Source organism: Chionomys nivalis, chromosome 12 (genome assembly GCF_950005125.1).
Source record: "Chionomys nivalis chromosome 12, mChiNiv1.1, whole genome shotgun sequence".
NCBI classification, from domain to species: Eukaryota; Metazoa; Chordata; class Mammalia; order Rodentia; family Cricetidae; genus Chionomys; species Chionomys nivalis.
This window is the reverse complement of record NC_080097.1, coordinates 5224504-5239459: the sequence shown is the minus strand read 5'-3', so window position 1 is coordinate 5239459 and position 14956 is coordinate 5224504. Positions and strand designations below refer to the sequence as shown.

At 46.7% G+C, this 14956-nt stretch overlaps 1 protein-coding gene across 3 annotated transcripts in view; it reads left to right on the top strand.

Moving 5' to 3' along the window:
- Positions 1 to 1113: 1113 nt before the first annotated feature.
- Cldn10 (claudin 10) overlaps positions 1114 to 14956 on the top strand; it is a 73883-nt gene continuing 60040 nt past the window's right edge. For 2 of the 3 annotated variants that reach the window (XM_057786831.1, XM_057786830.1), the window contains exon 1: positions 1114 to 1327. In XM_057786831.1, coding sequence (XP_057642814.1) covers positions 1114 to 1327 — 214 coding nt within the window. The remainder of the gene's footprint in view (positions 1328 to 14956) is intronic. The other variant, XM_057786832.1, reaches the window with a different exon arrangement.

Below are 14956 nucleotides of genomic sequence, written 5' to 3'. Positions count from 1 at the left end.
GTGTAAGGGTGAGGATGTGAGTGTGAGTCCCCAAAAGTCTTGTAGAGCCCAGCACGTTGACCCCAGTGCTGCTACAGCAAGACGGGAGACAGACGACACCGGAGAATCACAGCAAGACGGGAGACAGACGCCGGAGAATCACAGCAAGGCGGAGACAGACACGGGAGAATCCGCGCAAGCTCCAAGCACGCCATCTTTCATGACAGACAAAAGCCGGGGTCCATCACAAACATAAATTGGTGATCATAATATTTTTTTTTAAATCCTCAGCTCCACAATGCCAAGTGTTAGGTACCAGGACGAGGAGGGCTTATTCACGTGAGAACTGACATGTGCTGGGATATCACAGGAGGGTAATTCTGAATCATGACCTATGAACACGGTGTCATCTTCTACTCTACACCCTGGGCTACACCTTGGGGAGCCTCGCTCAGGTGCACAAGGGAAGATGAGCAGTAGTGTCTGTGCTTGGCTAATTGTTACTAAGGAGGGAAATGTGAACAACATTCATCTCAAAGAATGGCTGAATGGTGGCCCAAGCGTTTATTGAAGTACTATATCCAGCGGTCAGACGAGTTATGGCTGGCTACGCTCATAATCGCAGATAAGTCTCATATACACAAGACCGTACTTAAAAAGGTTACGGTAGAATCTGTACAGCGTGTCTCCATTTACGTGAAGACTCAAAAACAAGTATACTTAAAGAAATTGGTCAAATAAGGAGCCTTTAAACGTTATTGTATAATTTGTACTTTGAAATATCTGATGGTTGAATGGTTCACTAGCCTCCAAGCTAACAGAAAATTAAGCATTAACTTTGGTGCTAACAAAAGATAGCTGCTGTACCAAAACCTTTAAAATTCGTCTACAAAATTGTGGTATTTCAGTAGAGAATTAGGAAGGTTATTCTCGAGCGTCTCTAAGGTACCGCCAGTGAGTCAGCGAGGCATCCTTTATCCTAAGTCCCTGCCCTTCCAGCTGCCGGAGCATGAAGTATTGCCACCTATTCGCCTGGGCAGGCTGTAGCTTTTGTGGACGTTCTGTCTGGCGACTGCATGCCTAGACTACCAAAGCCTTCTGTGTGGACTCTGACGGCAGGCAAGGCTGAGCGACATGTCCATTGCGCAGATCTTGGCTCTGGTGTGCGGTGTCGGAGGGTTTGGCGCTCTCGTGGCTGCCACTACGTCCAATGAGTGGAAGGTGACCACCCGTGCGTCCTCTGTAATAACCGCCACTTGGGTTTACCAGGGTCTGTGGATGAACTGCGCGGGGAACGCCCTGGGCTCCTTCCACTGCCGGCCACACTTTACTATCTTCAAAGTAGAAGGTAAACCTGAGAGCTGTGTTTGGGGGCTGGAACGGGGTGCTGCCTTCCCCTTCCTGAGCTGTGTCAGCACGCTATTGACAGCTGCCCGCTTGGTCTGGATGTGTGAGCGTGGCATTTGCCCATGATGGGTGGGAGCTTTCTTGGCTAAAATAATTAAATGACTGATTTGGACAAAGGGAAATTAAGAATAACCTCTGGATCGTGTAGACCTGGCTGATGCCAGGAAGAGACTCCAATGAAACAGGTGGGAACAAAGTGTGTTGGCTTAAGACCCGGTGTTAATGTTTGGGGAGTCAGAGAGAAATCTTTGCGGGAGTTGTGTCTTTCATTGAGTCTCCCGCCTGAAGAATCATTCAAACGTCAGAGTGGTTCTCATGTTCTCTTTTCTAGAACCATGTTTCGTGATGAAATAACGGTGCCATAAATGGAAGGAAATGCCATGCACGTCCCTTTTGGTTCTTTCTGTTTGGTTTTCATATGTGTGTCTCTTCCTCTTCTGAACTCTGCATCTTAAAGAGGACAGTTTTGTTTGGTTGGTTCTTTGGTTTTAAAGGTATTTCACACTTTAGAAGCCTCCAGAGAAATGACTGTCATTTGCTTTATAACTTTTTAGTACTCTCCATCTGCCTTCCCTTGCTGAAAATTTCTGCAAATATGTCCGCAGTGCACACCTATTGGGTTAGAAACTCTGCCTGAGTTTTGTTAAAATTCAGACTTTACAAAGTTAGGTGACAAAACTATACCTTGGCCTCAGGGGAGGGAAGGAAGGAAGGAAGGAAGGAAGGAAGGAAGGAAGGAAGGAAGGAAGGAAGGAAGGAAGGAAGGAAGAATGGAAGGAGGGAAGAAAGGAAAATTTACCTAGAAGTTATTAAAGCATCTTATTTCAAGGGCTTCATGTCAGGTCTGCGCATCATTAGTCCCTAGTGGGTGCCAAGAGGTAAAACAGACTACTTCAATAAAGCCAGGATATAACTCATAACAAGCCATGGGTAAGCTCAAGTTAGTTAGCCCATATGCTAAACTACACAAAAACTATGGCTTTTTATATAAGGGATGTATGCATTGCCAGATTTTATTGTCTCCAGGGAATTCTGGCACAGTCTCCTCAGATACTGAAAAATGACTGTTTCTGAGGATAACATTGCTGTGAGGGAGAATCAAAGCCAAACTGGGGTCACTTGGACAGGCAGGTGATGTGTGTGTAGATTTTCCCTAGGCTCTGGTACGCAGTGAATTCTGTTGTATTTGCAAATGAGGGGGTGGGTGTAGCAGTGGACGAGACTAGAGGAAGTTCAGGGTGAAAGTCATGGCCCTGGATGAAGGCTGCAGAGCGCTGAATGAACGAGCTACCCAAGTAACAGCAAACCAACCTGGAGTTGGCCTTACTCATCAGCTGTGGGACTCAGGCTTGAGCAACAACTCTGAGACTCATCTATACTGTATCTCTTCAATAAATTGGGAGAACTGGACTCCATGACTCCTCAAGGCATCTCTCACCCCAAAGTCAATTCAGGAACCTCACAAACCTAATTGCTGACGTCCTCCATCCTCTGGCTCTTACATTCTTGTTGCCTCCTCTTCCACGGGGCTCCCTGAGCTCTGAGGGAAGGGATTTGGTGAAAACATCCCATTCAGGCTGAGTGTTCTAAGGACTCTCTCTCCATGTAGTGTCTGGCTGTGGGTCTCTGCATTTCTCCTGTCTGCTGCCAGAAGAAGCTTCTCTGAGGATGACTAGATATGGCACTGATCTACAAGTATGGCAGAATATCATTAGGACTCATTTTATTGATACTTTTTTTTTTAAAGACCAGTAGTGTTTGGCTTTAACCTGGGTCTCTTGGCTATCTAGTCTCCGGTTCTGGGTCACCTAAGCAGCGTCAAGTATGGGTTCTGTCTTGTGAAGTGGGCCTTAAGTCAAATCAGTTATCAGTTGATTATGCCCACAAGTTCTGGGCCACCATCACCCAGCACATCTTGCACACAGGACAGACTATAGGTCAAAGGTTTTGTGACTGTGTTGGTGTTTATGTGTCTCTTTTGGTAGCCTTCAGAGTACCTTCCCACACCAAAAGACTAGAGTGTAGGGATGAAGTCTCCATGAAGGCACTGGTCGACTTCTCCATGGTCAATGGCTTGTGTAGGTACTGTCCTTAGCAATGGGACCCCACTGTCAGTTTGCAGAAAGTAATATATTGACTTAGCAACAGCCTGGGTTGTTTGGGGAGTTCCATGGAGTCCCCTTGGCCAAGAACTCAACTGGACGCAACCCAGCCATGCTACTGGACGTCTTATTTTATGGCAAGAGATGAACAGTTGGGATGGAGTAAGATTTCCAACATTTAATCTATGTAGCAGGATCTCTGTTCATGTCACCAAGTCTTGGCAAAGAGCTGGGTTCCCAGGGAAATGCTTAGAGAACAAAAAAACATGTAGTTTTCATGTGTGTTTATGATAGGATTTACAAAGAACCATGGTTTTTCCAAGTGTGGGCCATGGACAAACAGCACCTACGGCCCCTGAGAACTTTCTAGGAATACACAATCTTAGGTTTCCACCTAAAGGATTTCCAGGGGCCTCTTACACATTAGAAGTTTTAGAAAACCCCATTTAGAAGCTTGGATCTAGAATTCTGAAAGCCTTCACAATTACTGAATGTCTTAGTCTCCCTGAACACTGGTTTTCGTGTGTGTGTGTGTGTGTGTGTACTCAAACATGTGTGTGCATTCTTATGAGTGCAAACACACACATATGGCATGCATGTGGTGGTCTAAGGATAGCCCGGGGTGTCAATCCTCACCTTCTGCCCTGACAGAAGCTCTCTTTGTGTTTTTTTTCTGCTGCACACACCAAGTAAGCTGATTCCTGAGCTTCTGGGGGAGGCTTCTGCTACTGTTTCCCAACCCCCTGGGGAGTGTTGGGATGACAGACACAAACACAATGCTTCTGTTGTCTGTGTAGAGCCTGGGGATTCAGTTCAGGTCTTCACACTTACACAATAAACACTTTTCCTCACTGAGCCATCTTCCCAGGCTTCAGTATTCTTGTTATATGGTGATTACTGAACACAACAGAGAACAAATACAGGGTTACTCTGCCTGACACAAAGAAGCGTCTGTGTAAGTATTGACAGTTACTGCGAACACCTCTTTAACTCTTTGAAACCCCACATCTCAACTGTAAGAAGGTGTTTCCAACCAAGGCTTCGGTAGTTGCTGTTTGGACCTCAAAGCCACATGGAAGCAGGCCTCTTGTAGGGGGAAGACCGAGATGAGGATTCCTATCAAATGACATAGTCACATATGTATCTTGAAGTGTCCTGGGACTGTTTAAATCAGTCATGGTGAGACACACGATGCAGTAATGTCAGTAATGTGTAGGGGAAAGGCCTTTCCTCCTCACAGACCTGAGGAACGCAGGAGCAGGCACACCTGCAAGGCCCTCTGGGGAAGAATGAGATGAACTAACAGGCAGGAGAGGGGAACAGAGCATGGACCGGTGTCTCCTCAGGAAAAAACTGTGCTGGACAGAGCCACTGACTTGGCCATGTTCTGTACTGACTAGTTTAAATTACTTTTAGCAAGCTCTCAGGCCAGGGCTGTCTAGTTCCTGACAGTTAGGAGCTTGGGGTGTGAGAGTTGGTTAAGGAGCAGCTGGGGAACGGTTTTTGACTGATTGGTTTGAAAGGCAGGCCTGCAGAGTTAGCTAGCAGTGTCTGAGAGTCAGCCAGCTCTGGGGAAGGGGTGTGCTAGTCAGCAGAGGTTGCGGGTAACTACACTATAGAGATCAGAGACTGAGAAACGCAGACAATACTGCGTCAACACCGGACCCTGGGTCTCTGCCCTGGTGTCAGCTGGGCACTGTCGCATCCCAGCTTGAGGTGTAACACACATCTAACTTGCATCTGCTTTTTGCTGACAGATTATTTTGTGTCAGAGCAGCTCACGTTTAACTTTCCTGGGGTTGCTCACTGCCTGTGCATTGCATAGCCACCTCTACTGAGTGTCCCTCTGCACAATTCTGTCCCCTAACCCACCGGAGACCAAGTCTCCTCATAAGAGGAAGACACTCAAAAGATAGCTTTAAGAAATATTTGGTGTCTATGTGCCTGTATGTGTGTATATGCACACATGTGTTAAGTGCACATTTGCATGCAGATGCACACACGTGCAGATGTATGTGAGGACCAGAGGTCAGCAGCAAGTGCCACTGGGAATCCAGCTCTGGTGCTCACACCCACACAGCAAACACACTACTGCCTGAGCCACCTCCCCCATTTCCTCAGAGGACGCTGTCCTTGAAGCTGTTGCATTCATTCATTCCCAAACTTCCCTCACCTCTGTGTAATGAGATAATGCAATGCTCACCACAGAAAATTGTACCGCTCCTAATTGAGCTTGGGGTAATTAGCCAGCTGGTCTACAATTAAGCCTTTGTGAGATTCTTGTATTATAGGCAAATTTGATTATCAAAGGCTGACAATTGGCAAGTGGCTATGTTGCCATGTTACGGGATTTAATTTGTTGATTCATTAATGTGTCCTGTTATCAAAGCCATCATTAGATTCCTGTCATAGACTATCTACTCTGTGTTTCACCGGAGGGCAGGACATGGGCCTTTCTGAGACTCTGTAGCTTAGACTGAGGCAGATAGTCAGCAAATATCAGCGTAGAATCACTGGAGCTACCAGGGCAACTGCAAGGGCAAGGGGCACAAAATTCCTGGAAGAATTGATGCTGGCATCATCTGGAAAGATGGCAGATGCCTGGGAGGGTAAGAGAGGAGGCATCTCAGGATAAGGTGCCTATCCAGCCCCACAATTTATTCACTGCCCAACTCGGGACAGAATGCTGAAAGCTCGGGCTGCCTGGCCTAGAGACGGGAGTGTGTTCACGGCTTCAGGGGTGGCGCTGTGTTGATATGCGATGACACACAGAGCAGTGTCCGGCACCTACATGCAAAGGCAGGAAAGAGTCACATGTCCCAGGGAATGGCCAGAACACATCTATAAGACTGAAGACTGGCTGTAGACAGAAATAAAGAGGACACTGCCAGGGACATTTAAAGTCTAAGGGATTAGACTTCACTTGGTGTTGGAAGCTACAAAAGTAGTGTAAGCTTTAATTCCTGATGGGATTTGGCTGTGGGAAGATTGTCGGGGTTTTCGATTAGAACCTGAGCAGAAACGGCAGTGGGAATCGAGGCAGACTTGTGGAGGAAAAGCTGATGTGTTAGCGGCTTGTGGGAAATGAAGGGGTGAGTAAGAGTTCCCGCGGGGAGCCTGGTGGCTGGTGAGAGAGAACTGGGCACACCGCTCATCCCCAGCCTAAGCTCTAGTCCCTTGGCCTCGTATAGGACTTGTCAGCATACGGCATGATTCAAGTTCTCCAGTTCTTTCTTTTTAAAATACTTTAATCTATTCTTTGACAATGTGCGCATGTGTACACAATGCATCTTGACTGTATTATTATATTATTATATATTATAATATATTATTATATGTATCAGTATATATTAACTCCCCCACCAACCTCTCTACCCCAGCCACTCCTCTTAGTTCCTTTTCCATTGCCCTCACAAGACATCATGGCAAAGGCCGCTTGACGAAGGAAGAGTGGGGTCAAAGAGTCCACGTTGGCAGAACACAGGCAAAGCCACGGGAACAGGAAGCTGAGGGCACACAAGAGAGGGAAAACTAGAAATAGTATGAGTGGCAAAGCCTTCAGTGACAGACCTACAGCCAGGCCACAACCCCTCAGCCTCCCCAAACAGCACCCCTAAACGGGACCAAGCATCCAAATACCCAGGACAATAGGGACATCTCATCCAAACCTCCACCACTGGACTCCTTTGTAACGTCTTCTGCTTTGAATCCTGTTTTGTGTGAATGACTTACTGAGTATAATTAGAGTGGCTTGTGTAGTTTACTTACTAGGGCATAGCTATACCAAAGAAAAGGACTCCCCTAGCCAGCATCTGTGAACCACCCAGGGAGGGATCAGGTGCCTCTAGCCCCTCCCCCATTGGCGGTAGAATGTCGGCTGGCCCTGTCTTCTGTAGGTCTTGCATGGGTACCTACTCTGCTGTACATCCATGATTGTAACAACAGTCTTGTCCCATCCAGGAGCGTTCCGCGGTGCTCTTCCCCACGCCCAAGCTCTTACACAACTTCTACCCCCACCCCTTATCTTCCACAGTGTTCCTCCAGTCTTGAAGGACTTGATAGAGATGTCCTGTTTAGGACAGCCCTCACCAGCCAGGCTTCGGCAAATCATGAGTCTCTGTATTCACCTCACCCATTACACAAAGATCCCTAACTGGATGCTTAGTTTTGAAAAGCCAGCTGTGTGGAATGAGACAGAAAAGTTTGAGCGGATTTAGTTTTTTATGTAAAAAAAAAAAAAAGCTGTACATTTAGAAATTTAATACAAACAGGGAGGGAAGTGGAGAAGCAACAGAAACGAACGCAACCTCAGGCTGGCGTTAGGAGCTGGGGAATCAGCAAAACGAGGAGAGAGATAAAATAGCACAATGTAGCCCCCCATATTCTATAATGAGTTATGTCCTGCTTTAACAGACATGAGCACAAACCATATTCACTCATCCAGAGGATGTAACTAGGAAGATGAGCTAGGCCTTGGAATAACCTCACGGGGACATTTAGTGTTTCATATGTAGGAAAATGGAAAACAAGGTAAGGGCTGAAAAGGAGAAACATGGGATGTGGGGGTCGACGTTACAAAGAAGTTACTTAGGATTACCGGGAGGAAGTGGTTTCTACCAGAGTACCCCACAGTGGACTGGGTTACTGAACCAAAAATGGCGACAGGTGCCCAGCAAAGCACCATATATTGTAATGTGTATGGTTGCTAATGTTATCCTGTTTAAAGCCAGATTTTAACGTATGTTGGATCGATATAAGAAATAACAGTTCTCAAGGTGTAAGTTGGCATTTTGAGGATCCTAAGAAACCCACAGCATGTGCCACGTTTGCCGGGGGACAGAATGACTGTTCCCAAATCTAGGTGCAGGGCTAAGCCATGGGATAAGGGGGTACAAACAGCTGAGCCCTGCTTTTAAATGAATGGCCATTGGTTGACATTTATCTGTACATATCAGACAGAAACCACGAATAAAACCAGTCTGGCTATCCTGTAAGCAGAATTTTCTCCTGAACATGAACCGTACTTTGACTGAAGCAGATGGGGCACTGGGGGTCTATTTTCTTAGCTGACTCCTGCCAGCTCTTCCCCTTTGCATGCCCAGCAACCCCATGCAGCTCCTGTCTTGAGATTTCTGCCCCCACAGAACTGAGTCAGCGATGAGGTTAAGAACCTGGAGATCAGCTGATGCCCATTTTCCTGTCTGAACCCGGCGTCAGACCTCTATGCTGTCTGTTTGGGTTCCAGGCAGGAGATCGATCACATGACTGTCAAATTCCCTGATACCAGCTGGCCTGGTGGCTGCCTCCTGACCCACTGCCTGCCCTGAGCTCTCTGATTAACCAGCCGGCCTGGTCGCCACATTTCTTCAGCCTGCTCTGTTCTCTCCCACACTACAAAGGACTTTTTCTTGATGGTGCTGTGGAGGAGTGATGGGAGGGTGTGCGTAAGCGCAGGGGCATGCCTGCGCATACGCACTAGTCACATATGTGATCCATTCGTTTCATTTTAAAGGTACTCAGGAGCTTGTAGTGCCTCCTAGTACTCAGCTTAATCCTGGGTGCCAGGGGCAACAGCACTAGCAAGGTGCGCGCTGAAGTGATCTTCCCAGGTGTGGGGCAATGCAGATACTGACCTGCGTAGGTGGCTCAGGAGTTCTTAGAGGAGGTGTAGCAGCCTGTCCTTTATTGCTCTTTCTAATGCACCTCTGCTGCCTGTGCCTTCAGAGACGCCTACAGGGAGAGGTGGCCGATGATCTCTCCAGCTTTCCCTCCAATTCTACTTAGAATTACGAACAAATACGAATTCGCTAGAGCCTTCCCACGTGGCGCATGCGCATCTCGTGCATTTTCTTACCATGAAGCCCCACCCACCCCCACCGCTTGTCATGTAGCGCCTCATGCATGTTATATAATTATTCTCGGATGGAAAGATAGAATTAGCAATCACAGGTAACACTGGAGCTTGCCGCCCACCCTAGTCAGTAATCTACACAGAATGGGGACCAGAATAGAAAACTCAGCTTCCCGCCTTGCCAATGTGACCGTCCAGCCCACTATCGCCTTGTCCTACTAGGACACGACGGCATTCCTGAAATGATTTTACCTGCCTCCAGGTCACCCAGAATCCTCAGCATCTGGCATACCCCTCCCTCTCTCCTTTGCTTCCTGGTCTAGTTACTAGCTGTGTGACCCTGTCCCCATTGCTTCCCAGAAGGATGGGGCCTGTAACAGTTGGTTACCTTGGTTACCATTTGCTCCAATTCACAGTAGCCTTGCAGGCTATCTTTCGCACTTGGCCCATTCTTCTCCATATTAGCAAATCTCTAATTTTAGGATTGTGGAAGGCCTTCTACATATATTCTCCTTGCAAACCCCCCTCTGTATCCTGATCTCCCAAGCCAGAAGCATGGTGTTCATATCTTTCCTCACCGTCTTGCCCATCCTGCTGACCGAGGCCCCACCATACTGCTCTCTGTATCCTGACCTCTGTGCTGTGTATCCTCTTCACAGCCCTCCCCTGCACCCCTACTTCTCAATCCCACACCTGGATTCTCACCATGCCTCCTTCCTTTCTAGGCTCACATCCCGGTGCAAAAGCATGGCACTGGCAGACAGGAAGTACTCAGGTCCACTTAGCGGAAGAGGAAGTGTCCTGCGACACATGCATAAGTGGGACCTTTGTTTCTGGGCTCAGACCCCATTTCTGTGATCATCTATGGTAGAACACGTCTGGGATTTGCAGCAATCTCTGAAGTGTACCCTATAATATCTGTGACACCCCATTGACTCCCTGGTTTCCTTTTAGGCCTTCATTTTATAGAACTTTTCATTCAGACGTTAACAGCCTGAAAATCTCAGATGCATCCACACTGTTTCTTCCGAGCAGCCGAAAACAACCCACTGAAAAAAATCTGACCGTGACTCTAAAGCCGCAGATGGTGGCTGGCCAGACTAACTCTGATTACCTCGGCGGAACGAGTCTAAGCCCTTTCTCTCTCCCGAGGGACTCTGGACTAAGTCCATCTCCTGGGAATTAATGACTCTCAGATATGGATGTGGTGGTTGACCTTGCCATAAATCACACAGCCATGCGTGACCGCCATCAGCAGAAACCGGGCTCCCCGGTTCCCCATCTGCAGGACTACAGAGGGCCAGGCCACGTGGGTGTTTTTATGGGGCTCCAGTTTCCGAAAGCTAAGAGCAGCTGCAAAGTGCAAGGTAAACATATGGCGCCATTCACTTCCCGCAGACCGAATTACCAGCTGTGGGCCTCCCGGGACAGATAGGACCAGCGAGGTTATCTCTGTCACAGCACGTGGCTGAGCATGATTGGCCGGGAAATGTGCTTTCTTGTCTTGCTTTCCAACTCCAGTGGGTGAGATGGGAAGGGGAAATAATATTCCAACAATAAACTGTTTCCTCTCTGGGATTGCTTCTTGCCAGGATTTCCTTAGCTACTCTCTTCCTTCCATAATTACACAGACTCACCAATTACACTCGCCTCCAGCTTGGTAGAAGACCTGTAAATAGCCTTCATTATTAGCTTCAGTTCCTAGATCCTCCCCACCTGCTTACAAATGTTGATTCCTAATCTGCCTGCAAGGCCTTTTTGACCTTTTAACCTCTCTGCCGTGTGTGTCACTTCTCTTTTCCCACGTGCAAAGCAAAAGTGTGCCCTTGACTGAAGTAGTCTCCCGAGGCAATGCCACCAGTTTTCCATTTGTGTCAAAGTTCTGGTGGGGTCTAGGGTGACACTGTAGGCTTTCCCAGGTGTCTCTGCGCTTCCCTCGCGATTCCTCTTCATTAACTCTCCGCTACTCCCCATCTCCCTGGAGGAAGACAGGCTTTCTTCTCAGCTGGGCTATAGTTGGCTTTGGTTCCAGCAATGGCACCACCAGCCCTCCAAACCCACCAGCCACTCCAGTAAACACATGTGATAAACACTTTACCGCATGCACGTACTGCATCTGCGCAGCCCCTGACATACCTCTCCCGGCAACATGGCTGCGTGTAAGCTCTCCAGGCTGGTGATTCGCCACACGGTCCCCTCAAAGTCTTATTCTACCCCGCTGGCCTCTGTTGCCTCTCCGTCCCTTGCACCTCTCCCCCGCCCCTGCCACTTTCTCTCTTTTGTCTCCTGCCTTAGCTGGGGAGAGCTGGGACAAGCTGGTCTCCCTCGCACATCGCAGCTCTGGATGTACGCACCGTGTGTCCTCTGATAGACCCCAGGTCTAGGAGGACAGAATCCAACTTCTAATTACGTTTCTTTTGCCCCAGAGAATTTCACACACTTCATATACAGCAACGTGGAAGGAAGGGGCTGAGCAAGAGCGAACTCACTTCCTCTTTCGTGTGCCCTTCCTGGAGCCCTGCACTTTGCCAGTAGACTCACACTCACGCACACACAGTCTGATCTGCATAGACTTCATTTCTTGTCTCGTGTATCGGCTTCTAATAGCTTAGGACTCAGTCTTGTTCGTGTTTTTCAATTCCCTCTACTAAGGAGTCTAACTAGAGCAGCCTGACCTTTTTACAATGGACAGTTACCTTTGGTCGAGAAATAATTTACCTCATTCTTCCCTTCTACCATTCTTGCCTATTCAGAAATCTGGTGGTTTTACTATCTGTATTTGAGATGATTCTGTTCCCTTCTCCCTACCTTTCCTCGGAATCCCCTCTAAGGACTGGGATCGTGAGCTCCTTGGCAATTCATGCCTTACTCTTTTCTCTTTAGATACTTAGTGAATAGGAGTATCTGGCAAACAAGAGATGTTCAATGAAAGATGCTGGCTGGGTGGACAGATGCAGGGCTGGGTGGATGGGAGGATCAGGGGCTACAGCCATCATTGATGAAGCAACCTAGTTCCCTTTCAATGATCCTGAGCAGAAGAGGCAGTGTGATAAAGATCACTCATCTGCTCAACTATGCAGAAGGCAGACATCGAGACCCTTCTGTGTGGTACTTAGTACTCTAGGCATGGGGCAGAAAACAGAAAATGGGTCAAAGTTCCTGCCTAGTGGAACTTGGCTCTAGTGAGACCAGTAATGGTGAGTAATGGCTGTCGGGAACAGCCTTGCACACTGCCGAGAGCAGTCAGCAGCCTGTCTACAGAGGCGTTCTTCAGCTTCCTTTATCCCTGTTAGGGACACTCCATGATGGCACCCTGTCCACTGCCATACTTGCTTTCACTTAGTCTTTTTCATTTGTCTCTTTGTTTTGAGACAGGGTTACTCCTCGTGGCCCTGGCTCTCCTGGAACTTACTCCTTCTGTTGACCAGGCAGGCCATTAACTCAGAGATCCACCTGCCTCTGCCTCTGCCTCCTGAGTGTTGGGATTAAAGGCATGGGCTAACTGGGTCTGGCTAATTTTACTGAGTCTCAAAAAACTTAACTTTGACCACCAAAGAGCCAAAGCTAGAGTTTGGATACTAAATGTGTGTTGTTTCTTTTTTGTTTGTTTTGTTTTGTTTTTATCTATGACTGCTTGGCTTGGTTTTTCTCATCAACTACTGTTGGTAACTAATCTCTCTGAAACTACAAAAGTAGCATTTCATAGAATGCTCAAAGAGAAAACATACCTGATACATTGTTCAAGAAGAGCAGCACACCTGATACATTGTTCACACAGAAGAGCACACCCTATATATTTTGAGGGAGTTTGTTTCAATAACCCCTAAAAGAAAATTTAATTTAAAAATAATTTTTAAAAAAAGAAATAAAAAAAATCATTTTTCTGCAGTCTGGCTGTTTTGGCCACGGGACTCTGTCAGGCCACATTTTCAACCCCTTCTCAGTACTGCAGCGTGATTTCATTAGCATTTCCAAAAGAAAATTGTCATATCTGCCCTTTAAAAATATTTTAGCTGGACATGGCGGCTTATGGTTTCAATCCCAGCAGCTGGGAGGCAGAGGCAGGCAGATATCTGTAGATTCAAGGCCAGCCTGCTACAAAGCAAGTTCCAGGTCAGCCAGGACCACATAAAGAGAGACAGTGCCTCAAGGAAAATAATGCATAAGTTTAATTGCATATATTTAGTGTGTGTGTGTGTGTGTGTGCACATGCATGTGCTTGCCCACATGCCATGTGTTTGGAAGTCAGAGGACAAGATGGGGGAATCAGTTCTTTCCTTACACTGTGAGTGCCTCTGGGATGGAACCCAGGTCATCAGGCTTGGGGCCAGCACGTTTTCCTGCTGAATCACCTCAGCAACCCTAGTTGCCTTCTTAAAGTACAAAGAAACTGTTCTGGTTTTATTTCTTTCAGAAGTTTTTGGTAATATAAATTGAATTTAAAGTATTAAATTGGTATTTTATATAAAAGTAAATTAAATTCAAAATTTTCCCCAAACAGAAACACTTACTTCTGTTTGCCTCTATATTGCATAATCACCCATCGGCGAGTAAAATAAGGGCTCTATGCGCTCATTTGTTGGATGGATGAATTTATTTATTCATGAAAATATATTTTATTCATGAGTGAACATATTTATCCACTCATTACCCTTCTCCCTCTTCTTGCATTTTATCTGCCATTTTCTTTATTCTTTGGATTTAGTAACACTTTTCATATCGTTTTCAATAAAGGAGTTGAATAAATGCATATTGACTCGAATTGAAAAGAGAAATGGAAGCAGACAGAAAATCTCTAGCAAATTGGACCAAAAATCTCCTAGAGTGTTGCAAATTAATCCAGCCAGTGCTCTGGATGTTTTGGATGAGGGAGTTCTAGCCCAGACAGGTCACAGCGTCTTACTAACCTGGATTTGCTTGAAGGAAGATTCCTCTTTCCTCTAATCCAAAGCTTCCTGGGATTTTAATTTAATTACTAAACAACATGCAGTGCAAGCAAAGTTTGATTTCAAGATGACTTGGCAGGAAGTCTCTGGCATGATCATAAAAACAGATACCACACAGCCCAGTGAAAAGGCTGCATTGGACCAAACGGGGATGGGAAAAAACAAGGTGGGGGAGGCTTTTATTTACTGGGAGAACAGAAGCAATGAAGCTGGGATCATTGGGGGTTACTTTTTTATTTAAAGTAAATTATGTGGGCCTGGAGACATGGCTCAGTGGTTAAGAGCAAAGGCTGCTCTTGTGAAGGACCCAAGTTCTGTTCCCAATACCATACAGTGACTCACAAGTGTGTCTGTTAATTCCAATTCTAGGGAACCTTACGCCTTTTTCTTCTGGCCTCCGTAGGGACTGCACCCATCTAGCACCCTTAAGTACATGTAGGAAAATGTTCACAAACATAAAAAAACTAAATAATTAAAATTTAAAGGTTCTTCTTATTGTGTATGGGTGATATGTGTGTAGATGCATGTGCCAGGACACACGTGTGGAGGTCAGAGGCCACATCTGTGTAGCGGTTCTCTCCCCTCAATCTCAAGTCACCTAGCTTGTGTGGTAAGCACCTTTACCCACTGAGCCATCTCACCTCCCCCTGAAAGTTAAAGTTTAATTTTGC